We start from the raw sequence: 21,293 nt of genomic DNA on the forward strand, positions 1-21,293 counted from the left end.
CCAAGACGTTCTCTCTGCAAATGGGGGACGGGTGGGCACCTTTAAATGGGCACTTACCCACCACGGACAGCCTGGTGTTTGGCTTTGTCTAACTTTCTTTCTTCTCCTTCCGGCCGTATGGATCAAACCCAAGTCCGTTCCTACTGAGCTCTGTCCCTGCTTTTATTTACATTTTGAGTGCCCAGTGTCTCATTGAGGTGCCCAGGCTGACCTTGAACTCTCTGTAGCTGGCAGGGTTTTGGACTTTCCACCCTTCTGCTTCAGTCTGTCGAGTAGCTGCAACCTCCCAAGAGGCCTGCAAAACCCAGCCCCAAGTACAGCCATTGTCAGTTGGCCATCATCTATAGTGGCCCACAACTGGTCTACAAAGCAAGTTCCATTCTGGGACAGCCAGAGCTGTGTAGGGAGACCCTGTCTCAAAAACAACAAAAGCAAACTCTCACATGACCAACTAAAAGGAGAAGGAATTCCCGCGGTCTGCTCATCCTGCAGTGAGTGTACAAACCTCCCGTGGCCCCAGACACTGGTCAGAGCATTTCTCAGACATGTTTGTTTCTTAATTTCCTGGCCCTGTGTTTGGTTTTTACAGCCCTGGCTGTCTCAGCTCCTTGGAGGATCCTGTCTTCCTGACCTTTAAGGGGCCCCACCTGTCATGCAAACAGTTCGGACTTGAACAACACCAAAACCTGCCAAACACAGGCCCAGCCAGCCCATTTCCACTCAGTAGGTCTGCGGAGCAGACCGGAGCCTGCGCCTGCGCCTGCGCCCACAAGTCTTGGGTGACACTGAACCGTTGTAGTCACATTCAGAACTACTGCCCCAGGCCATGTCCTCTGAGGAGGCCATCAACACTGTGCTTGGTAGTGACCCTCTCTTCGCCTATGCTGGGGTGGCGGCGGAGGGTGCATCCTTAGGCACAATCCCCAGAAACCCAACACTCCGCTATGCAGGGAAGGAAGAATGAATTCAGTGAAAAGCGGCTACAACAGACAGAGCTCCTTATCTGCAGCCCCCAAAACTACTGAACCCATCCGCAAACCCCGCAAATGGTGCCCTCTACTGGCAGGCTAATTGGCTCAAGAATCAAGCATAGTGGGCTCTGATTGGTCACACTAGGCTGGTGGGCTAAGACACCGTGATTGACAGCCAGACCAGGAAGCGGTCAGTAAGAAAAGCTGTCGGTGGGTATCTTGTTTGGGTCAAGCTCTTCGTGCAGACGGACATGAGAGCATGTCACCTGTGCAGCATAGCTCCAGCCCCGCCTAGTCATAGAGTTGGCGGTACTTTTGACCCAGAAGCCTCTGACCATGCTCAGTCTATGGTAGAGTGTCGGGGATGGACCAGTTCCGAGGAGAGAGCTTTGCAGGGTACCACGAGGAAAAGCTGAACTCGGTTACCACTTGTTTCCTCGTTCTCCTGGGGAATGTGGGGCACCCGGGACACCTAGAGTGTCTGTACGCTTGCAGGCTGTCTGTTTACAAGTCTGTCACACTTGCAGTCCACTTTGTGCGAAAGCTGATGGACAGCTCTGTCCGTGGGGACAGGTATCTACTTCCTGGACTAGGGTGTGCTCACAGGTAGGGGTTATTTCCATTCATGGTGAGGCTTGGAGACACTGGGAATGTAGGGTGGCTTGGTCTGTGCCACTGGGAATCCAAATATGTTTTCTCAAGTCATCTCTTCAAGATTTGAGTGGAAGGGCTCTTTGCCAGGTCTTCAAGGAGGGCCATCCTTGGACCAGCCAAGGTTCCTTCCTGCTAAGAGGAACAGACATCCCCTAGCTTTCTGTGTTCTGGTCTCCAGGGCAGGGAAGGTACAGAAGTGTCTGCCTCACCAGGTTACACCCCTTTCTAGGAACTCAGCCCTAAGTGGATGGTCCTAAGTCTATACCCACTGTCCCCATCCCTCCCTCCTATCTGTCCCAGCTCCTACACACTGTTAAAGAAGGAAACTGCCAAACAGCCCTTCGTGTTCAGCAAGGTGGGGCTCAGAAAGGCAGAGAAGCAGCCCAGATCTGGGCTGGCAAGGACTGTGGAGATCCCATATCCCAGACCTCAGGCATAGACATGGGGTGGCTCAGTCAATCTAGCTCATTACCCTAGACTGTGGCACTCAGATCATGGGACCCCAGCAGGGCTCGCTCAGTGGGACTCGGGCTGTCTCATATAGTCAGTGTCTCACAAGCAGCCATGAGGTCCTGAATGGAACCTGATCAGATCCTGCAGCAGTAGAGGACAAGATGAGCTGGGTATAGCCACAGCAACCCTAGTCGACAGCCCTCTGGAAGCTTTGTTAGAGGAGTTCAGGCCCAGTATGGCGTCCTAGCTCTAGTGGGCTGAGCTGGGGAAGCATGGGCGTCCTTTAGCTCCGGGCTTTTACTGGGAGGGGGCCTGAAAAGGCTCAGGCTGGGAAAGGGACAGGTTGTCTCATGGACGCTGCTCCTGAGCCTGGAAAGTGACAGAGTTGGATCTTCCCTACTGTCTCCTGAAGCCAGGACAGCTAGAGGCTGAGTAGGCTCCACAGTCCAAGCCCTGTGCCCCCAAGCTAGGACCCCTCGAAATGGAGCTAGTGTGTCACCCCCAGGCAGGAGAGGATAGCAGAGAAAGGACAGGGGCAATACGACCCCATGGTGACACCCAGGCTCAGCCCACCATTCTCCCACATCCCCATGCTTTCCCTCCCGCTCACTGACTGGTGTCACACACACACACACACACACACACACACACACACACACACACACACACGCACTGAGGCTCTCTGGGCAGGCAGGGCAGAGAGAGTTGCAGACCCTTGAAGAGAGGGGGCCAAAGCTGAGGTGGAGACAGTGAGGAATAAAGCAGGAAATTCCTATTTCACAACTTCCCTACTGTTCGGGACACTGTAGTGACTCCAGCAAGGCCACCAGAGCACAAGGAGAAGCCTGAGCCTGGAAGCCAGGGATGCCCATGCTGAAGTTACCTGGGTGCTGGGGATACCTGGTCTGTCCCCTGGCAAGGACAGTCAAGCCTCCCACACTCCAGCCAGGATCTTCCTCAGGATGCTCCTGGTTGGGCTGGTTCCCTACAGTGTGACCTGACCTTAGAACCCCCTCACAGCCATCCCCCATGGTCCCTCTGCCCCACAGTGCCCCTCTATGTCGATCCCTCCACCTGCCCCCGACGGGTCCACAGATTCACAAGTGGATTTTGTGGTCCCTGGATTTGGAGCCCCAATTGTAGCGGCCCTGTCCAGGTGTTACTACTGATCCTGCTGCCTGGGACAGGTCTGGTTCCCCCTTGGTCCCCAATGCCTAGGATTTGTTGGCCATAATCCCAAGGACCTCCCACCTCATAGGAGGATGACCCTCTCTCTGAAGGGACTGTGCAGAAAAGGAGGCGCCCCTGCAGTCCCTACCCCTCTTCCCAGTGAAGAGAGTATGCAGAAGCACCCCCAGACATTTGGTCTATCTCCACTGCAGGATTCTGACCCACTTTCCTGGAGTGGGTGTGGTGGGACAGGGACATTGGGCAGGGCTGGGAGGAATGTTATGCTCTCTTCCAGTGTGTGTATGGAGCAGGGAGCGTGGAGCTATTACGTGGGAGCTGGACATCCCTTCATATCCAAATCCTACTCAAGCCCCCAGACTGCCCATCCCAACACGTCCCAAGCAACTCCCAGGGTCTCAGTGTGTAACCATGGCTGGCCTGGAACTTGTAGCTATCCTCCTGCCTCAGCCTCCCAAGTGCTGGCATTGTAGGTCTGCACTGCCTTGCATACATAGCTCCAGCAGCTGTTTTCTGGAACAACTGGAGGCTGAGGTCACCAAGAGGCCAGCAGGGTAAAGCAGGCCCTACCCCTCCAACAGGAGAGCCCCCTCCCTGCTGCCTCCCTGGCCAGACTAGCCCTGGGCCCCAGAGAGTTGGGGGTGGCTCCACAGCCCAGGAGCTGCAAAGGGCAGAGAGAGTACAGTGTGGCGGCCAGCCGCCAGCGGGGCCGCCAACAATGTGGTTTCAATCTAATTGTCCCAAAATATTGTTACAACACAAACCACGTGCCATCCATTCACCTGCAACTGATCAGCTGCAGAGCTACCGGATAAACGGGCTGCACGCTCCGGCTGGGCTCTGTCTGGCCTGCTTTCTGCCAGGGCAAGGATGGTCAGGACAAGGCGCTAGGCTCTTATTCTCTCTGGGGTCCTCTAGCCCTCTGGTGGGGTAGAAATTCAGCACTCCAGGCCTCAGAGGGTGGAGGAGGGAGCCAGAGGCTGCACTGCAGCTCAAACTTGATCAGGAAAGGCAGGTCCAGGTTGTGAGGTCCGACCCATGCCAGTATGGCAGTGTGGGATCTTACCCCTGGGGAACATACGTGGATGCCCATTACAGTAGCAGCAAGTCAGGCTCTGAAGGCTCACGGAAGGTCCAGGAATCCCACACCCGATGATAGAAGTCTGGGGTGATAAACACTAGGACCTGGCCTGGTACCTTGTGCTCCAAAGACAAAGACCCCCATAAAGGAGCCTGGAAGACTGACATCCAGGGGACAGTTACAGGAAATGACCACCTAGTGCTAGAGTGGCCAGCAGCTCTGACTGTCCTCCTGGAGCCCAAGAGCAAGACCTTAAACACTAAGGCTGTGAAGGGTATGTGGGGGTGTGTGATGGGTGTGTATGTGGGGTGGGGTGTGTGTGGGTGTGTGATGGGTGTGATGGGGTGTGATTGGGATGTGTGATGGGGGAAACAAAGCCCAGACAGGACCAGAGTTCGGTTCCCAGAACCACCTCTAACTCCAGCTCTAGGGGACCTGACACCTTTTTCTGGCCTTTGTGGGCACCTGTGTGAGCCTGGGTGAGCAGGCTTACATACAAAAGGGAACAAAGTTGGGTTTTTTGTTTATTTATATTTTTTTTGCTTGCTTTTGTTTTTCATCCTTAAATGAGATTGCTAAGCAGTCCACCTTGGGGCACACCGCAGCTGTGAAGTAGCTGATGTAGAGGTCTGTGCTCCGCTTTGGAACAAAGCCTGAAAAGCCAATAGAAGCTTGGTGCCTCCAGGAGCCAGAAATATGGGCATGGATGCCTGGCAGAGAGGGGAACAATGTCTCCAGGTGCCGCTGTGAGCCTCTGTGTCTGAACACGGAGGTAGTTATTCATCCGAACAGCTCTGTGCAGGCTAGGCAGCCCAGAAGGGCTGTAACACGACCCAGCATCACACAGTGGGCAGAGACAGAGGAGGAAGGCACCGATGCAGCTCATGCTCTGGAGACTGCCTCCCATAGCCATGGCCAGGGCAAGCCTTCGGGATCACGGCAGGAAACTCGGAAAGATTTCCTTGGCAGTGGGTAACAATGAGATGTGGGCCGTACAGAGAAAAGATGCAGCTGGCTGGTGGTGGTGCATGCTTTTAATCCCAGCACTTGGCAAGCAGCAGGATCTCTGTGAGTTCGAGGCCAGCCTGGGGATAGCGCTTCCTGTGGTACTACTAGAAGCTGCTTGGGGTGGCGGGAGAGCCCCAGCACTGGACACTGTGTGAGAAATCATGGAGGGCCAGTACGTACCCCGTTTGCACTACCGGCAAACTCTGCTCCCCATCCAGCCTCTGGACACAAACCAAAGCAGACAGGGCTGCTTTGAACCTCCTGCCGAAGGAGGCTCTGGACTCCCAGCCCTCACAGGGAACCCAGGGAGAAGCCTCAGGCTGCACTTCCATGCCTCTGTTTCCCTTTTTGAGACAGGCTTTCATGTAGTCAAGGCTAGCCTCAAACTCCTCATACAGCAGAGGAAGACCTTGAACTTTCAATCTCCTTGCTCCTACCACCCAAGTTCTGGGATTGCAAACAGGTACCAGCACCCCAGCTTTACACTAGGCGAGAGCACTCTAGCAATTGAGCTGTAAACCCAGCGCCACGCATTTTCTTTTTAAATCCCTTTTTCATGTGGAGATATATTGTTCAGCTGCTACTAGTACCATTTGCAGAACGTTTCCTCTTTCCAAACAGAAATTTAGGCACTGGTGTCCTAGTTCCAATGTCTTCTCTGATCTTCTCTTTGCCTCCATGAATTTGACTCTTTTAGATACTTCACAGGAGTGTAGTCTGCGGTGTGCCCATTTTTGCATAATGTTTTCAAGGCTGGCCCATGTGCTAAACAGGTAGCAGAATTCCTTTCCTTAAAAATTTTTTGTTTGATTTTTTTCCCCTCAAGACAGGATTTCTCTGTGTGGCTTTGAACCCAGAGATCTGCCTGCCTCTGCCTCCCAAGTGCTTGGATCAAAGGCGTGCACCACCACTGCCCGGCTTTGAATTTTTTTTTTTTAAGTATGTGTATGCATATGTGTCTGTGTGTGGGGTATTTGCTTTCAGGGGTCTGTGGAGGTCCCTGAAATGTCAGATCCCATGCAGCTGGAGTTACAGACAGCTGTGAGCTGGCCCCTCATGAGAGTGCTGGGAACCGAACTCAGGTCCTCTGCAATCCCTGAACTGTAGTTGTGATGTGTTTTACTCTTTTACTTTTTAACTCTTTTAGGGGGCCCACCACCCAGCTCCCAAATAAATCACACACAGAGTCTTATTAATTATGAATGCTGGCCTTAGCTTGGCTTATTTCTAGTCGGCTTTCCTTAACTTAAATTATCCCCGACTACCACTTGCCTCTGGGATTTTGCTTTTTCTTACCTCTAAGTATCTTACTTTCACTCTTACCCTGTGGCGGCTGCGCGGCTGACTCCTTGTTCTGTCTCCCTGTTATCTCCTTTCTCCTTCTCTTTATCCTCTCTGCCTGCCAGCCCCGCCTATCCTTTCTCCTGCCTCGCTATTGGCCGTTCAGCTCTTTATTAGACCATCAGGTGTTTTAGACAGGCACAGTAACACAGCTTCACAGAGTTAGGCAAATGCAGCACAAACAAAAGTCACACACCTTAAAATAATACTCCACCACCCCGAACCACCTCTCCAGGCCTGATGATTTCCTTTCCTTTTAAAGTCCGAGTAGTATTCTGTTGTCTGGCCCGGCACATCTGCTACCCACTCTTCGTGGATGGGCACGGGGGTTGCTTCCGTCTTCCAGCTCTTGTGAATAAGGACCCCGCAGAGACTATCATGTCCTCGGTGTATTGAGTTGTGATAAACTCTTAGTCAACTCAGACTTTGCTTTATTATTATGTTTTATCATTTGCAACGCTGGGGTGGAACCAGGGCCCTGTACCTACCAGGCATGAGCTCCAGTCAGACCCTCAGAGCAATCTTTGTATGTCTTTCCCTCCGCGTTCCTGCTCTGGGTCCAGAGGGTTCTCTGGCGGTGTCAGGTGCTCAGGAAATATAGCAGGGATGCTCAGACAGTATGGCTGGGTCTGCCTGTCAGAATACGGGGGTCTCCTCCACAGCCGCAGGGCCTGAACTGGTAGCTCCACCACTGTGCCTCAGTTTCCTTACCCTTAGTCATCTGGGGGTGGAATAGCATCGGCCTCTCAAGTTAGGAACATGCAGCACATAAGGCCAGCACTGGCTCAGGGTAGTAAGTGCCTTGTGAATGACAGCCCAGGGCGGGGAAAACAGACCACAGGGACGCTGGCTAGCCTCAGACTTATGATGTAGCCCAAACTGGCCTCAAATTCTTTATGTAAGGCTAGAGATTGGCTCAGTGGTTAAGAACACTACTCTTGTAGGAGATCAGGGTTCAGTTCCGAGGACCCGAATGGTACCATACACACATAAAATAAAATTTAAAAAAATTAACAATCAAAACCAAAACTCACCCCTCTATGTAGACTGGGCTGGGATTACGGGCATGTGCCACTAAGCCTTGCCTGTGTCTGCAGGCCACCAGCCTGGGGAAACTAAGATGTGGGGAGGCTCCTCTCCAGTTCAGCTCCTTTCCCAAGATGCAGGTGCCTGGCTGAGGAGGAAGGAGGGTACCTGCCCTGCGGGAGCTTTCTCTCCCAGCCACCCAGCCCAGAAAGGATGCTTCTTATAGACCCTTCCCACTGGATTTGCCTGTTTGTCAGGCTGGGGGAGAGATGGATGACTCATGGCTAGCCCAGGTGCCCACTCCCCTGCACCCCTCCCCCAGGTGAAGCGAGAAACCCCAGTCCAAGGCCTGCGGCAGGACAGGTGTGGCTGGCTGCAGCCTCCCTCCCACACCCACACAGGCCTCAGGCCAGTGTCTGGGGCCAGCTTGGCTGTCTCCCAGGCTCTGAGACACCAGCTGCCTCTCCGCAGGCCTGGAGCAGGAGTCTGGGTGGGCCTTGGGCATTCATCTCAGGCTCTACCTTTCCCGGGAGCACCTGTCTTGACTTCTGGCCATGACCTGGGATTACAGCCACCTTCCACCCCACCCGTGAGCTCTGCGGCCTTTATGCCCCCTCTCTGGGACTTAGTGTCTTGCATTGAGTCCATGATCACCCGTGGGCCCCTGAGAGCTAGAGCTCCTTTCTCTTGTCCCCAAACCCAGAAGCCAGGCGCCTTCCTTACCTGGATCACGAGGGCAGGCATTCTGAGTCAGGAAGCTAAGTCAGTGCAAGGTGAGGAGCAGTGTCCAAACCGTGGCTCTCTTCTCCAGTCAGTGTTAGTGGTACCCCGCCACCCTGCAGTGTTAGGTACACGCGGTTCTAGGGAGCTGGAACCTTCAAAAGGCGAGTGGGATGAAGGACGAATTTCCACAAAGGGAAAGCACAGGCTCCCAGTCTACATAAGACCCGCTGCGGGATCAAAGTGGGGACGGTCAGTGGTCCGTACCTACCGGCTGGCTTGACCCACGCCCAGCACCTCCCTCCAAGGTTTAATCTAACGTTTTAGGGCATCCAGTGATAGGGTGTCATAAGTCCTGGTGAGGAGAGAGGGAGGCCTCGGATACTGCAGGACGGGTTTAGGTGCGTGTTCTGTCTCTGCATTCCTATGTCACCAGTGGAGGAAGCAATCCGTGACTCCAGTGAAGCTGGGTACCAACCCAGACGCCACTCCAAGCTGGGGAGATGATGTCAATGGGTGATGTGCTTGCTGAGTACACTGAAGACCTGAGTTCAGATCCTGGAAAGGCCAGGCTTGGCAGATCATCTGTGACCCCAGCACTGCGTGTGTTAGGCAGGGGGCCCAGGAGCTTGCTGGCCAGCCAGTCCCGCTGAAAAGATGAATTCTAATCCAGATTCAGTGAGAGATCCTGCCTCAAAAATTAGCATGGAAAAAATGTTAATCGTACCAGGCAGTGGTGGCGCATGCCTTTAATCCCAGCACTTGGGAGGCAGAGGCAGGTGGATCTCTGTGAGTTCAAGGCCAGCCTGGTCTAGAGAGAGAAGGAGGAGGAGGAGTGGGGCCTGGAGAGATGGCTCAGCAGCTAAAAGCACTTGCTGCTCTTCCTGAGGACCTGAGTTCAGGTTCAGCACCCCATGTCATGCAGCTCACAACTGTCTATAACTCCAGCTCTAAGGAATCTCTCTCTCCTCTCTCTCTCTCTCTCACACACACCACATATTTTATAAATAAGGTGGAGAGTGATAAGAGCCATTGGCCTCTGACCACCATATGCATGCATACCCTGTGTTCCCTTGCATGCACACCCCTTGCACACTCAATAATAGGAATGTAAGTTCTCTCCTGAGCCTGCTAGCTGCTGCCAGGGGACACACAGATGAACCAGTACCTACTTGTTTAGGGCACTGGCCAGGTCTTGAGCACTACCAGAAGTAGACTAGGAAGAGACTGGGAGGGGTGAGGCCGGGTGGTCAGCCTGAGCAAGCAGAGAGGGCCTGAAGGAGGGTGCCCATCTGACATAGGGGTGTCACACTCCTGCCTGAAACTGCTGGCCTCAGGGAAGGCCACAGAGAGCCCTGAAGGTTTCAGGCTTGGAGGCTGGCCTAGAACTACCACAGGTATCTTTCTGCCTCCTCAGCGATCAGACAAATACCAGAGGCAGTCGTGGGATAAACTTCAGAAGGCTGGGGGACTTCTCCAGGCTCACTTTGAGCTGAAGGAGCTGGAGGCTCCCAGCCCAAACCTGGCAGTGACTGAGCAAAAGTGGCCAAGGGCACTCTAGGGAAGCCCACACCCCAGAGGTTGGTCAGGGTTAGAAGCAGGCAGGCTGTGGGGGGGCTGACTGCCCACGGCTAAGTCCCTACTCTCTTGCCCAGGTCCTTGGGCACCATATCTAGAGTTCTGACACTCAAACTTTCTTGATTTTGGTTTTTGTTTATTTGGTTCCTCCCCCACACAGGCTGTACTGGAACTAGATCTGTGAGCCAGGCTGGTCTTGAACTCACCAAGTCTGTCACCTGAGTGCTGGGATTAAAGGTGCATGCCACCACCTGGCCAACGTTCTGGTCTTTGAATTGGGAATAACTCTAATAAACAGATGGTCCCAGACTAATGGTGGTTTGACTTAAAATTTTTCATCTTGCCAGGCAGTGGTAGCACCTGGCTTTGATCCCAGTACTCGGAAGGCAGAGGTAGGTGGGTCTCTGTGAGTTCGAGGCCAGCCTGGTCTACAGAGTAAGTCCAGGGCAGCAAGGACTGCACAGAGAAACCCTGTCTCGAAAAAGCAAACAAACAAAACAAAAAGCAAAAAGCATTTTCTGCTCCTGCACAGGACTTTGGTTCAGTTTCCAACACCCACATGGTGGCTCACAACTGTAACTCCATCTGTTACTGCAGTTTCCCAAGCCCTGCTGCTGACTTGTGAGCAGCCAGGGCTGCAGCCACACTGGCTGGCTCAAGCCTGCTAGCTTTCACAGTGTGGGAAGGGATGACCCGAGCCTGTCTTCTGCTGTCCACCTCAGTTCCTGAGACTACTCACAAGCCAGCACCACTCTCCGGTGCTTTGGCATGGGAAAGATATCAGGGGCCTGGAGTGGATCAGCAAAGCTAGACAGGCTGAAGACCGCTGACATGTGGTGGTTTGAGGGAAGCCAGGGTCCCGGTGGGGCACTAACTCCATGAGGCACAAGAGACCAGTCTGAGAAATGACCTTGAGCATGAAAGAGACATCTAAGGCAAGGCCAGAGATAGGGAACCCCACACGGAAGAGGGCTGGTCTGCTTCTAAGCGTGCTGGCCCGGGCTCTATAACCCCACAGTGCTGAGGTCCTCCAGGAATGGTGATTGAGCTGGTACACTCACACAGGGCCTGTCAGTGGGGAGTGTCCTTTGGGGGCTGGAGACGCTGTCACCTGCAGGGACAGGCTCCTCCAGACCTCTTGCACAGAGGCCTTCAGCCAACCCTGCCAAGGGGCCGCCAGACAGGGGATCTCATTCGGAGCTGGCGGAATGGCATGGGAAATGGTTGGGGAGCACCATGTTGTTCTGGGGTCTCAGGCCCCAGAGCTGCCCGGTGGGGTGGGAGCTTTTGTCCCTCGGGCTGCTTCTGACTGTCTAGCAGTCAGTCCCTTGGGAGGTCCCAAGGCCACAGGTAGTCCTGGGCAGGAGAAAGGATTCCTTGAAAGCGTCGCTCTTGAAGAGAAATGGACTTTGCTGTCAGGTGGCTCGCAGCTGCCTGTAACCTAATGCCAGGGGATCTGACACCCTCTTCTGGCCTCCGCAGGCCACATATGTGCATGTGCACACATGCATATGCACACACGCACGTGCACACGCACATACATGCATGCACACACGGGCACACGTGCACACGCAGGTGCACACACGCACGCACGCATGTGCTTGCACGCATGCACACACACACAAATAGCATATCTTTTTTTTAAAGAAGAGATATGTCAGGTATAATGATAATGCTAATTAATCTTTAAGATTGTATCATGCTTAAAGAGTGCATTTCTCGGTCGGACAGACCTGCTTCAAATCCTACTGTGTGGCCTTGGCCAGGTAACTGACCTTCTCTGTACACAGGCACAGTGATAGACTCTGTTACAGAACACCCACGGAGTCCTAGGGTTCTGTTGCTATAGATACATCAAGCCAGGTACTAGCCCGTGACTGCTTTCTCTTCCTTCATATCTGTGTCCCTGTGGCTGAGGGACACAGGCTTGTCAATCTCCAAAAAGCTGGCACTCTGGGCTGCCACAAACCCAACAGATCCTAGGAAGGGTTGGGACTGCCTGGGGTAGATTGGTATGGCTGAGGCAGCGCCCTGCCGTGCTGTGGTGCTCTCCTGGAGCCTACAAATGGGGTCGTGCCTCTAACCACACCTAAAGTGGTCGTCCCCCGCCTCCGTGAGTGTGCCCTGGCTCCCGTAGGGCCACATTTACCCATGTGGAGCTGCATCCAGAGCTCTGTCACTGTGAACAAGTACAACAGTCCCCTAAAGGTTGACTCTGTCATCTGAAAGAGTTCCGCATGGGGCCTGGAGGTCAGCCTGGGTAACAGAAGCAGAGTAGCCAGCAGGTGAGTAGATCCTCTTCAGGCCTCAGGGGCCTCCATTCATCCTGCACTCTAACACAATGTGCATGTGTGACTCCTTCCTCCCCTGTGCTGGAGAATGGTCCAGCCCAGGTTTTCTTTGTTTTGGGCTTTTTTTTTTTTTTTCTTTCTTTTTTCGAGACAGGGTTTCTCTGTGTAAAAGTCCTGGCTGTCCTGAACTCCCTCTGTAGACCAGGCTGGCCTCGAACTCACAGAGATGCATCTATCTCTGCCTCCCCAGTGCTGGGATTAAAGGTGTGCACCGGCCACCAAGTCCTGGCCCATTCCAGGTCTTAGAGGGCAGCTCTTGGATCGCCTGAGTCATCACTCTCCAGGTCCTTCGGTGTCCACGCCTGGGTCTTGTAGGCTAGACTATCCAGATGTGTCCCTGAGAAACTGTCCCTGAAGATATAGAGGTGCAGCCAGGAGTTGGCAAAGCAGCAGACAGCAAACCAGCAAAGGTCTGTGAGGAACTCAGCTGTGGCTCCCACGGGCTGGGAGAAGCGGCCACCTGAGCCTCACACACAACCCTATCCTGCTGGCTGCACTGAGAGCCGGTGTGGGTACTGACTCATCAGGAGAAAGACACTAAAGACACTAGAGCTGCACTTCCGGCAGGACAGATGCCTGGAAGCAAGTTCCTGCATCCACCTTGGAGGACAGGGAGAGGCCACCTGTGTCAGGAAGGAAGGGCTAGGGTAGTGTGTGTAGGAGGCTGTCTTTCTGGCTTTCCTCGAGCGCCTACTCAGCCCACAGCTTTATCAGGGCCAGGACCCTCCTTCCTGTCTGCTGGCGCCGGTGAGGGGCTTTTTGGGGTCAGTGAGAGCGCCCATTGGAAGTATCCCAGGTGACCTGCTAACCCAGATCGATCGTGTGGCCAGGGAACAGGCTGTCTGGCCCCGGGGCAGGGATGGCTGGACTCCTTCCCACCCCCCAATGTTGCTGTGCCCAGCACTGGTGCTTTGGAGCCACTAAATTGCACGGGGGACTCCTCACCCCTGGAAGACCTTGTTCATATTAATGGCTTTTCCAGGGTCCTCTCACAGGCTCAGGCCCCATCCCCCCAGCTGGCCTGATTAGCAATGAGTACAACACCGGGAAAATTATTAATTCTCATCCCTCAAGTTTACTTCTGGGAAAGTTTGCCAATTAACTTAGCACACCAAGACTCCCAGTGTAAAAGGGAAAGGGAGGTAGAGGCCCAGACCAGCCCGGGGTGGGGGTGGGGAGGCAGCAGGTGAGGATCCATCCTAAGGACCCTGGAAGGTCAGACAGGGCCAAGGCCACTGGCCAGGAGGCTGCCCCGGCCCGCAGCGGGCCAGAAAGGGGAAGGGTGCCCCAGGCCTGATTCTCTAGGGCTCTGTGATATTCTGCAGAAACGGAGGGGAGGGCTGGGTGGGAGACACCGTGGGCTGGGGCCCTGGTTCTCATGGGCCTACGGATATTGCTGAAGAGAAGCCTAGTACTGCCCTGTAAGACTGGAAGGGGCTAGCAGTGGTTGAGATGCTCTGACCTCCATGGCCAGGGTACTTACGGGTGGCCCACCCAACAACCCCCAGGTGTGATCCTTCATCCACTCTATCCTTTTGGGGGCGGGGGTGCTGGGATTAGAATCCAGGTCCAGCCTAGCTAGGCGAGCACTCAACTCTGAGCTACAGTCCCACCAGCCTGTTTTCTGCCGTTCTTTTGTGCAGACCTAGCATCTCCAGTGCTGGCTTAGGCTCTCGGCGGTTCCCATCTCTCTGCCCTGCTGGGGGACAGTTAGCTTTGGCTCTGTGGCCAGAGTTTAAATGTTGCTGCCACCATCAGGGTTGATCAGGGTCCGTGTGTGGTCAGGGTAGGGTCAGAGGGCAATGCTCCGTTCCCAACAGGATCTAGGGAGTGATAGTCCAGAGTATAAGGGGGATCAAAGAGACACCTGCAGAGGCCATAAGGGCTCTTAAGCCCCAGAAATGCATGTGGCAGCCTGGCCAGGCAAAAGCCCCTGAAGGAGACACGGACTTCTCTGGGAGACTAGAGGAAACAGGAATCCAGCTGCACAAGACGGAATCTCAAAAAAGGGCACCGATGGCCATCCCCTCCCCCTCCCAGACCCAAGGGGAGTCCTGATGACGGGAGAGAGGAAGAGTTCTCCAGCTACTTCTGTCCCGAGGAACCTGCCCTGCAGCCTGTGAAGTGGAGGAAAAGCAAACCTCCTAGCCCAAGGCCTGAGTATCTGTTGGGGGCTGTCTTCCCCAGCTGTCCTCCGGATGTGGGCTCAGGAATGCTACCCCAGGCCTGCAGAGCAACCCAGAGGACTGACTGACTCTGCTTCTGTCTGCTTTTTAAAAGGCAGTCCATAATAGTCCCCTCCCGAGCTGCCTCAGGGCAGGGATGCCCAGCATCCTCCTCAACACTGGTCCCTGCCACCAAGCTCCAAGGGCTCCCTGGTACTCAGAGATAAAACTGTGTTTTTTAAACTGCAAATTGGGGCCACTTTATCTTTTTGTTACCACACAACCATTAACGAAGTATAGTGCCTGCCCAAGCCATCATCATTTCTAGTGAAAAGTTGACTTCCCTGTCTGTCGGCCGCAAACCTGGTGAAACTGAATTGTGAACCGGTTGGCGGGCAGGACCAGCTGCCTGCTGCAGGGTAGTTCTGGAGGCAAGGGCATACAGCACAAGGGCCAGGTGAAAGGATCTGGGGACTTGGGACACAAAGAGCCTCTGCCACTAGGGGAGGATGGCCTTGTGCAGGAAAGAAGGGGGGATGTACACCCGGGCTTGGTTGTGAGGACTGCTCCGCAGAAGGCCAGCCAACCAGCCTGGCATTCGTGGGCCCCAGCCACTTTCCTGGGCTCCTGGTCTCACTCTGGAAGTAACCAGGAGGACTGAGGCCACTTTCCACATCATGGCATGCTGGAGTTACCAGGGGTACACTGAGCCAGAGGCTAAGGTTACCGACTGTGGTTAAGAACCAGGGCTGCCAGCTCCCCTCAACAGATAAGGGACCAGCAACTGTCCTATTAGACCCAAACTGCACAGCTCTCCAGATTGGGGGGGGGATAGGGATAGTGACACTGGTGAATTGGGGGATGTAGGCAGAGGCCAGGTCTCTTAGGGAGGGGCCATGGAGGGACAAAAACTGAGCCAGAGTCCCTGGAAGGCCCTCTTCCCCTCCCCCTAGGCCTCTTAATCTTTAACTGCTTCAGGGCTAACCCTGACCCCTGAAACAAACAGGGCCGGCTCTTCCCAGTTCTAGGCACCTCCCTTGGGACGAGGGCTGGAAAGAGGAGGGCTGGAGGGGGGGACCACGTGGAGCAGACAAGGAATGGGTCACCCCCACAGGTGCTGGGGGGCACAGCTAACTCTACCCCATTTTCTCCGTTGAGAGCTTTGTCCAAGAGTGGCCAGAGGCCAGCAGGCAGAAGTGGGACAAGGTGGGCTTAAGACCCTGACTGGAGTCTGACAGCCAAGGAGCAGGCTGGTCAGAGTAGGAGTTGCCTCCAGCTTCAGTATGAGGATATCTTGGTCCCTGGAGTATGCAGGGGAGGGGGCTTCCTCTAGAAATCTGCTGGGCTATTGTTGCACTTTCCAAAACCATGGAAGATTTCCAGGAGGCTGTGACAATCCCAAATAATAATAATAACGCCCCTCCCCCAGCAGCAGGAATTCTGGAGAAAACAGCTGCTGCCGTTATCGCCCCAGGAAAAAACAAGGTCAGGCGCTGCAAAGATTTAATTTAAGGTGCGCCCCCGCGGCCTGCGGGCCACGCACCAGCACGCACGCGTCCTTCGAGCGTGGGGTCGAAGCTTGTGGGAACCCGGGGGCACCCAGGCTCTCTGCATGAGAGAGTGGAGCACACCAGACCTTGCTCCAGACGTCTCGGCAGGGAGTCTGGGGCCGGCCCAAAGTCGCCTGGGGCCGTGAGCGGCCCTCACTAGGCTGCTTGCTGCCCCGAAATTCTGGGGGGCTGAATCAGCCTCCAACAAAGCACTCTGAAATGAGGGTCTCTGTCAGGACAGCACAGCCCGACCTTAATCAGAAGTGACGGCAGAGTGGGCCGCAGGCGCTGGCAGGCCAGGTCGGCTGGAGCCCAAAGACCCTTGTCTGCAGCGGCTTGCAGGGCTGGATCCCGGCGGGCGCAGAGAGGAGCGGGCTGGAGAGCTACTCGAGCCGCCGTCCGGTCCCCACCGACCACATTTGCTGTAGGTGGAGAGCTCAGGTGGGGCGCACAGAGCGGCTGGCGCCAGCTCTGGACACCGCCGCCTGCATAGCCTTGGTGGTGGCCTTGGGCGTGGAGGACAGGCGTTCCACACCAAGCATCACTCGACAGAAGATTCCCAAAGACAGTGAGCGCGGTGCGGCTAAGGGCGCGCTTCCTTGGTGCTCCACGCCAGCCTGGGGGAGCCGTGAAGTCACCAAGGTGGACAGAGGCTTCAGGTCCTGTGTGCCTGGAGATTCCCGGGCCTGTGCGGCGAGTGTCCATAGTCTCGACTACCAGAGGGAAAGGTCTGGCCTGTGCGGCTAACTACAATGCGTATGCATGGCCCTCCAGGCCGCCCAGCCTATCTCCCAGGCAGAAACCAACTAACACCAATTTCCCAAACTGGGGGAAAAGGCGCAGGGGTTAGGAGGAAGGCGGAGGGGATAGGGGACAGGGTCGAACCCCTTGGTTTTTTACTTTAAAATTATATATTTTATGTCACAATCACTTTTCGTTAAGACCACAAACATCCAATTTGGCTCAGCGTAATAAAATCAGCCGGGGCTCCCTTAAACGGAGCCATTGCAGAGAATTAAGTTGTGAAATCTAATCTATTATATCCATAAAGGAGAATGCTTTCATTGTAAATTCAGGTTATAAAGAAACTATACCTGGGCCGCCAGCCTCCCTTTCGGATTTGCTACTTGAAGGCTTATCAAATTACTTCGAAATATTGGGCTCCCTCTCTTATCTCATGGCAACCAAAATTAAATGTGGCAACATTTCTTTAATACCTAAGGTCGGAAACAACTGGCTCAACAATTGGATATAATTTTTAAGACACCTCCATTCGCGTCGGGAGGCACCATACTTCCCCAATTATCTCAAGTTCTTAAAAACTCTAAACGCACAGACTCCTTAAATTCTCTTCTGCTCCGGCGGAGGGCTCTGGGGTGCAATCCCGGGTGGATCGCACGTGGACCGCACACGCCCGCGCGGCTCGGACGGACCTGCTTCAGCGGCGTCAGGCGCTGCTGGCTGGCACCGCACACCTGCGGGACGGGCGCCTCGAGCCTGGCTTCCGCGCCCCAGCTCCAGCCCCGGGCGCCCCGCTGGTTCCAGGAACGGTCGAGCCAGACAAAGGAGTAGCCAACGAGGGGTTAAGCCGCCCCTCACCCTTCTCAGAATACACTCCTCCAGAGAGCTGGAGCAAAGGAAACGTAGCACCCAAAATTTTCTTTGGTGTTACAAACCGGGTGGGGATACTTGCTGCCCTTCCAGGGCGGGGCTTGGGCCCCTTTGACATCTTCCATTTCTGAAAATTAATTAACTCCGGGCTTGGGCTGGGGCGTCCTGGGCTGGCCAAAGTGGAGGGTCACCAAGGACTCTCCGCCCTGGATCTCAAAGACGGGTGTTTGGGGGACGTCCAGGAGATCGATAAGTTTCTGGATTCCCAGGGAACTGGCGGACGTGGCTTTTGTCAGGCCTGCGAAAAAGATTTATGAGGCGCCGGCAGAGTGTTGGGCCGGCTTCGCCCGGGCGGCCAGCGCACCCCGTCTAATCTTTGATTTCCATCTAATTATTTTTTTTTCCCCCTGCCACCTTCGACTCCGTGTCCGGAGAGGCGAACAAAGGGACGGGGATGGGGGATGGGAAGGCAGGCAGCGACGGCTGAGGGATCCCCCCCATCAGGTTGGAGCCCCCAGAAAGCCCAAGGCTCGTGCTTCTGCGAGCATTCCGGGAGGCGGACAGGAGCTCAGACCGAGGGAGACTTGCCGCGGGGCCTGGCTGGGCCTTGCAGTCCTCGGAAGGGGCGCGAAGCCCGAGCCCAGCAGGGTTTCTAGAAAAGGATCCGCGGAAATGCTCGAGAAGGGCTGGGGGCAACTCTCTCCTAAATTGCAATTAATCGGGGAGTTGGTGGGGGGGGGGACGTCAACCTTTGGTAGAGGTGGCACAAGGAGGATTTCTTTTATTCCTCCCTCACCCCTACCGGGGGGTGGGGTGGGGTAAGATCTGCACAAGTCGGTGGGAGCAGGGAGAAACTTCAATTTTTCATGTTGGAGAGAGAAAAAAATCCGAAATGGAAAATTATTTTATTGGTCACTACCCATAAGTCAACTAAAAACAGGGATAATTAGAGAGTGGGGAATTCGGGGGGCCATAAATCCGCGGCGCCTTCTCCATCGGCATCGGGAGGCCTTATGGCTTGTTGAGTTTTATTTTGAGAGAAACCAAGTCCAGAGTTTTGGTGGAAGCGGGACTACCCGCGCGAGTACACAGACACGCGCAGCGAAGACGCCCGGGCCTCCGGAAGGTGGCCGCAGCTAGGGCTCGCTTTGTCTCACCAAGAGGAGCCTTTCCCAACGCCGGGACCCCTCTCTCCACGGCGGAATCGGTGCCCAACCCGCCTCTGTGCAGGGGAAGTCACATTCTTCCTCACCCAAACTGCGACGCAGAGACACTAGACGTGCTTGGGGTCCCAGAGTTTTTTTTTTTTTTTTTTTTTTTTTAATAAGGACATTCATTCTATTTGCAGCTTCCAAACGTCCACCGGTCCTGCACGCTGGGGGACCTTTTGTTCTCATTTACAGGGAGGAGGAGGAATGGAACAAAAACAAAACAAAACAAAAAACAACACAACGCAGAAACAAAAACCCACCTTACTTTGCAATCTTCCGCAAAGCGGCTGGGAGTCCTTTTCATCCCACAGGGGTTTTTAACCCACCGGCCAGAGGCCCATTTCCTCTTCGGAAATGGTCTTCTCACGAAGCCACCCTTAGCAGACCGTGTAAAATCCCATTATCACGTAAGACAGTGGGGACACTTCTGACTCGGCTGCGGCTAATTTGGGGAGAAAAGAAGGTGAATTTTTCAGGAACTCCAAAATAAAAGCGCTCCTTCCCCCCCTGAAACTCGCGCCCAGCTTCCCCTTTGTTTTAAACACGCATACAAAACCCTTGTCCTTCCTAGGAACGGGGCGGGGAGAACTGCGCATCCACGTTCAGAAGGGCTCTCCCCCTAAAAACTACTCTCGGAGGAGCTCTTTTGTTTGAAGTGGGTATGGGGGAGGGGATGGGCCCGCTACCAGGCTCTTCTGACCCGGTTGGGGTGGGGTGTGGATTCCGCCGGGGTGTCACCTAACTGCGTAAACCTTGAGTTCCCGGGGCGAGGAGGGGTTCGTTCCTGGACCCCCGCCCAGCAGCAGCCAAGCCCGAGTTTCCTCCAAGCGAGGCCCCCAAATCTCCAAAGTAAACACCTCGGATCCGAAGAGAATCCCGGGTTTCCGGATGGGGGGGTAACCGCATGAACGGAGCTGTCGTGCTGTAGAACCCGCGGTTGCCCTGGACGAACTCCGTGGGACTCAGAGGGAAGCGACGCGCATCTGCCTGCGAGCCCCGCGGTGCCGGTGATGGGGAGCGCGGTAGGGGTTCCGGAACACGGCGCAGGGGCTACCCCGAGTTCGGCCGCCGTCCCGGGACCCCTCAGAAAGACACGTTTGCTGCGAAAACCTCGTACACACCAGCTAGGTTTTTATTCGTCCCCTCCCCAGAGAATGCCCTGGGAACGCGGGAAACAAGGAGAACGCACGTACCTGCCAGCACAGCTCGGAGGGCGGCCTCGCGGGCCTTCCGTTGGCGAGGGAGCCCCCCCAGAAGCCACTCCCCGCCCGGCTGGTCGCCCCGAGGCCTGTCCCTCCCTCCCCAGCCACGCACGCCGCCGGGTTAATTATCCAGGAAGCAAGAGCGGGACACTCGGCCCGCCTCTCCGGGACCAGTATCCATTTTCTAGCGCCGAGGCCCGCGCCAACTCTGTGGCCACCGTCCGCGCGCAGGGGTCCCCGCGGTCCTTCCTCCGGATCAGGAGGGAGTGGAGCGGCCCAGGCGCAGACCTGCGGATCGCGCTGCAGCTCCAGGCCCCCACGCGCCCTTCTGCATCCAGGCTCCTGCGTGTCCACGTTCCCAATTGCGAGACAGGGACGAACTCTGAGACCTCCGGGAAGAGGAGGCTGCGGCCGCGGTCCAGGCAGAAGCCCCGGGGCGGGAGGGGTCCAGGGCGGAAGGGCGGGCGAGCTACCAGCGCCCCGCGTCCACGGCCCTCGGGGGGCGCCGAGCCCCACCCACGTGGAGGGCCCCTCCCCGCCTCCGCGAGGGCGGCATCCCCGCCCGTCCCAGCGCTCCCGCCTAGCTCCGCCCAATCGCCTCCCGCAGCGGCCGCTCCCTTTGTCTGGGCAGCCGGTGCAAACCAATGGCATCTCGTGGGCGGTGCGCAGCTTGGCCAATAGATGATACGGGAGGTGTGGCCGAAGGGGAGGCTCTACCCCGAGAAGATACTGCAAACCCGCAAGCTGCAGGAACCGGGCTTTGGGGCCCGAGTGTGTCTGCATCTTCGAGCGAGCTCCGCCATGGAATTTTTGAGTTTAGTATCCCTTCCCACTATCAGGAAAGATGCCCCAAAGTCGGGAAGGAACTGTGAGGACATGACGTCCGACCTGTGGAGAGTGGGAAGGTGGCCTAGACGGAGTCAGTCCCGAAGCCCCAGGGGACTTGATTGAGAACAACCCTTTGCACCCTGGTTACGCCTTGTCTTGCACTTTGAAATTTAGGGGGTGCAGTATCCCCAGAAGTCAGGAAGGTGCCCTGAGGTCGATTGGTCAATAATTTGATGGTCTTATTCAAAAGCATCGCAGAGTTCAGGGACAGAGGTGCATAGGCCCTCCCCGGGAGGATTATACGATTGGGGGCCACTGCCCCATGCCCACCTTAATGGGCAGCGACCCGTTTGCC

At 55.4% G+C, this 21,293-nt stretch overlaps 1 protein-coding gene across 1 annotated transcript; it reads right to left on the bottom strand.

The window, feature by feature from the left end:
* Positions 1–18,586: 18,586 nt before the first annotated feature.
* LOC127221205 (translation initiation factor IF-2-like) lies at positions 18,587–20,893 on the bottom strand. The gene is made up of 2 exons (XM_051183123.1): positions 20,102–20,893; positions 18,587–19,350 (listed from the first exon to the last, which is right to left on the bottom strand). Exons 1-2 carry the CDS (start codon positions 20,891–20,893, stop codon positions 19,312–19,314), a joined length of 831 nt encoding a protein of 276 aa, XP_051039080.1. The 3' UTR covers positions 18,587–19,311.
* Between the last annotated feature and the right edge of the window lie 400 nt (positions 20,894–21,293).

This window comes from Phodopus roborovskii, unplaced genomic scaffold (assembly GCF_943737965.1).
Source record: "Phodopus roborovskii unplaced genomic scaffold, PHOROB, whole genome shotgun sequence".
Taxonomy (NCBI): Eukaryota; Metazoa; Chordata; class Mammalia; order Rodentia; family Cricetidae; genus Phodopus; species Phodopus roborovskii.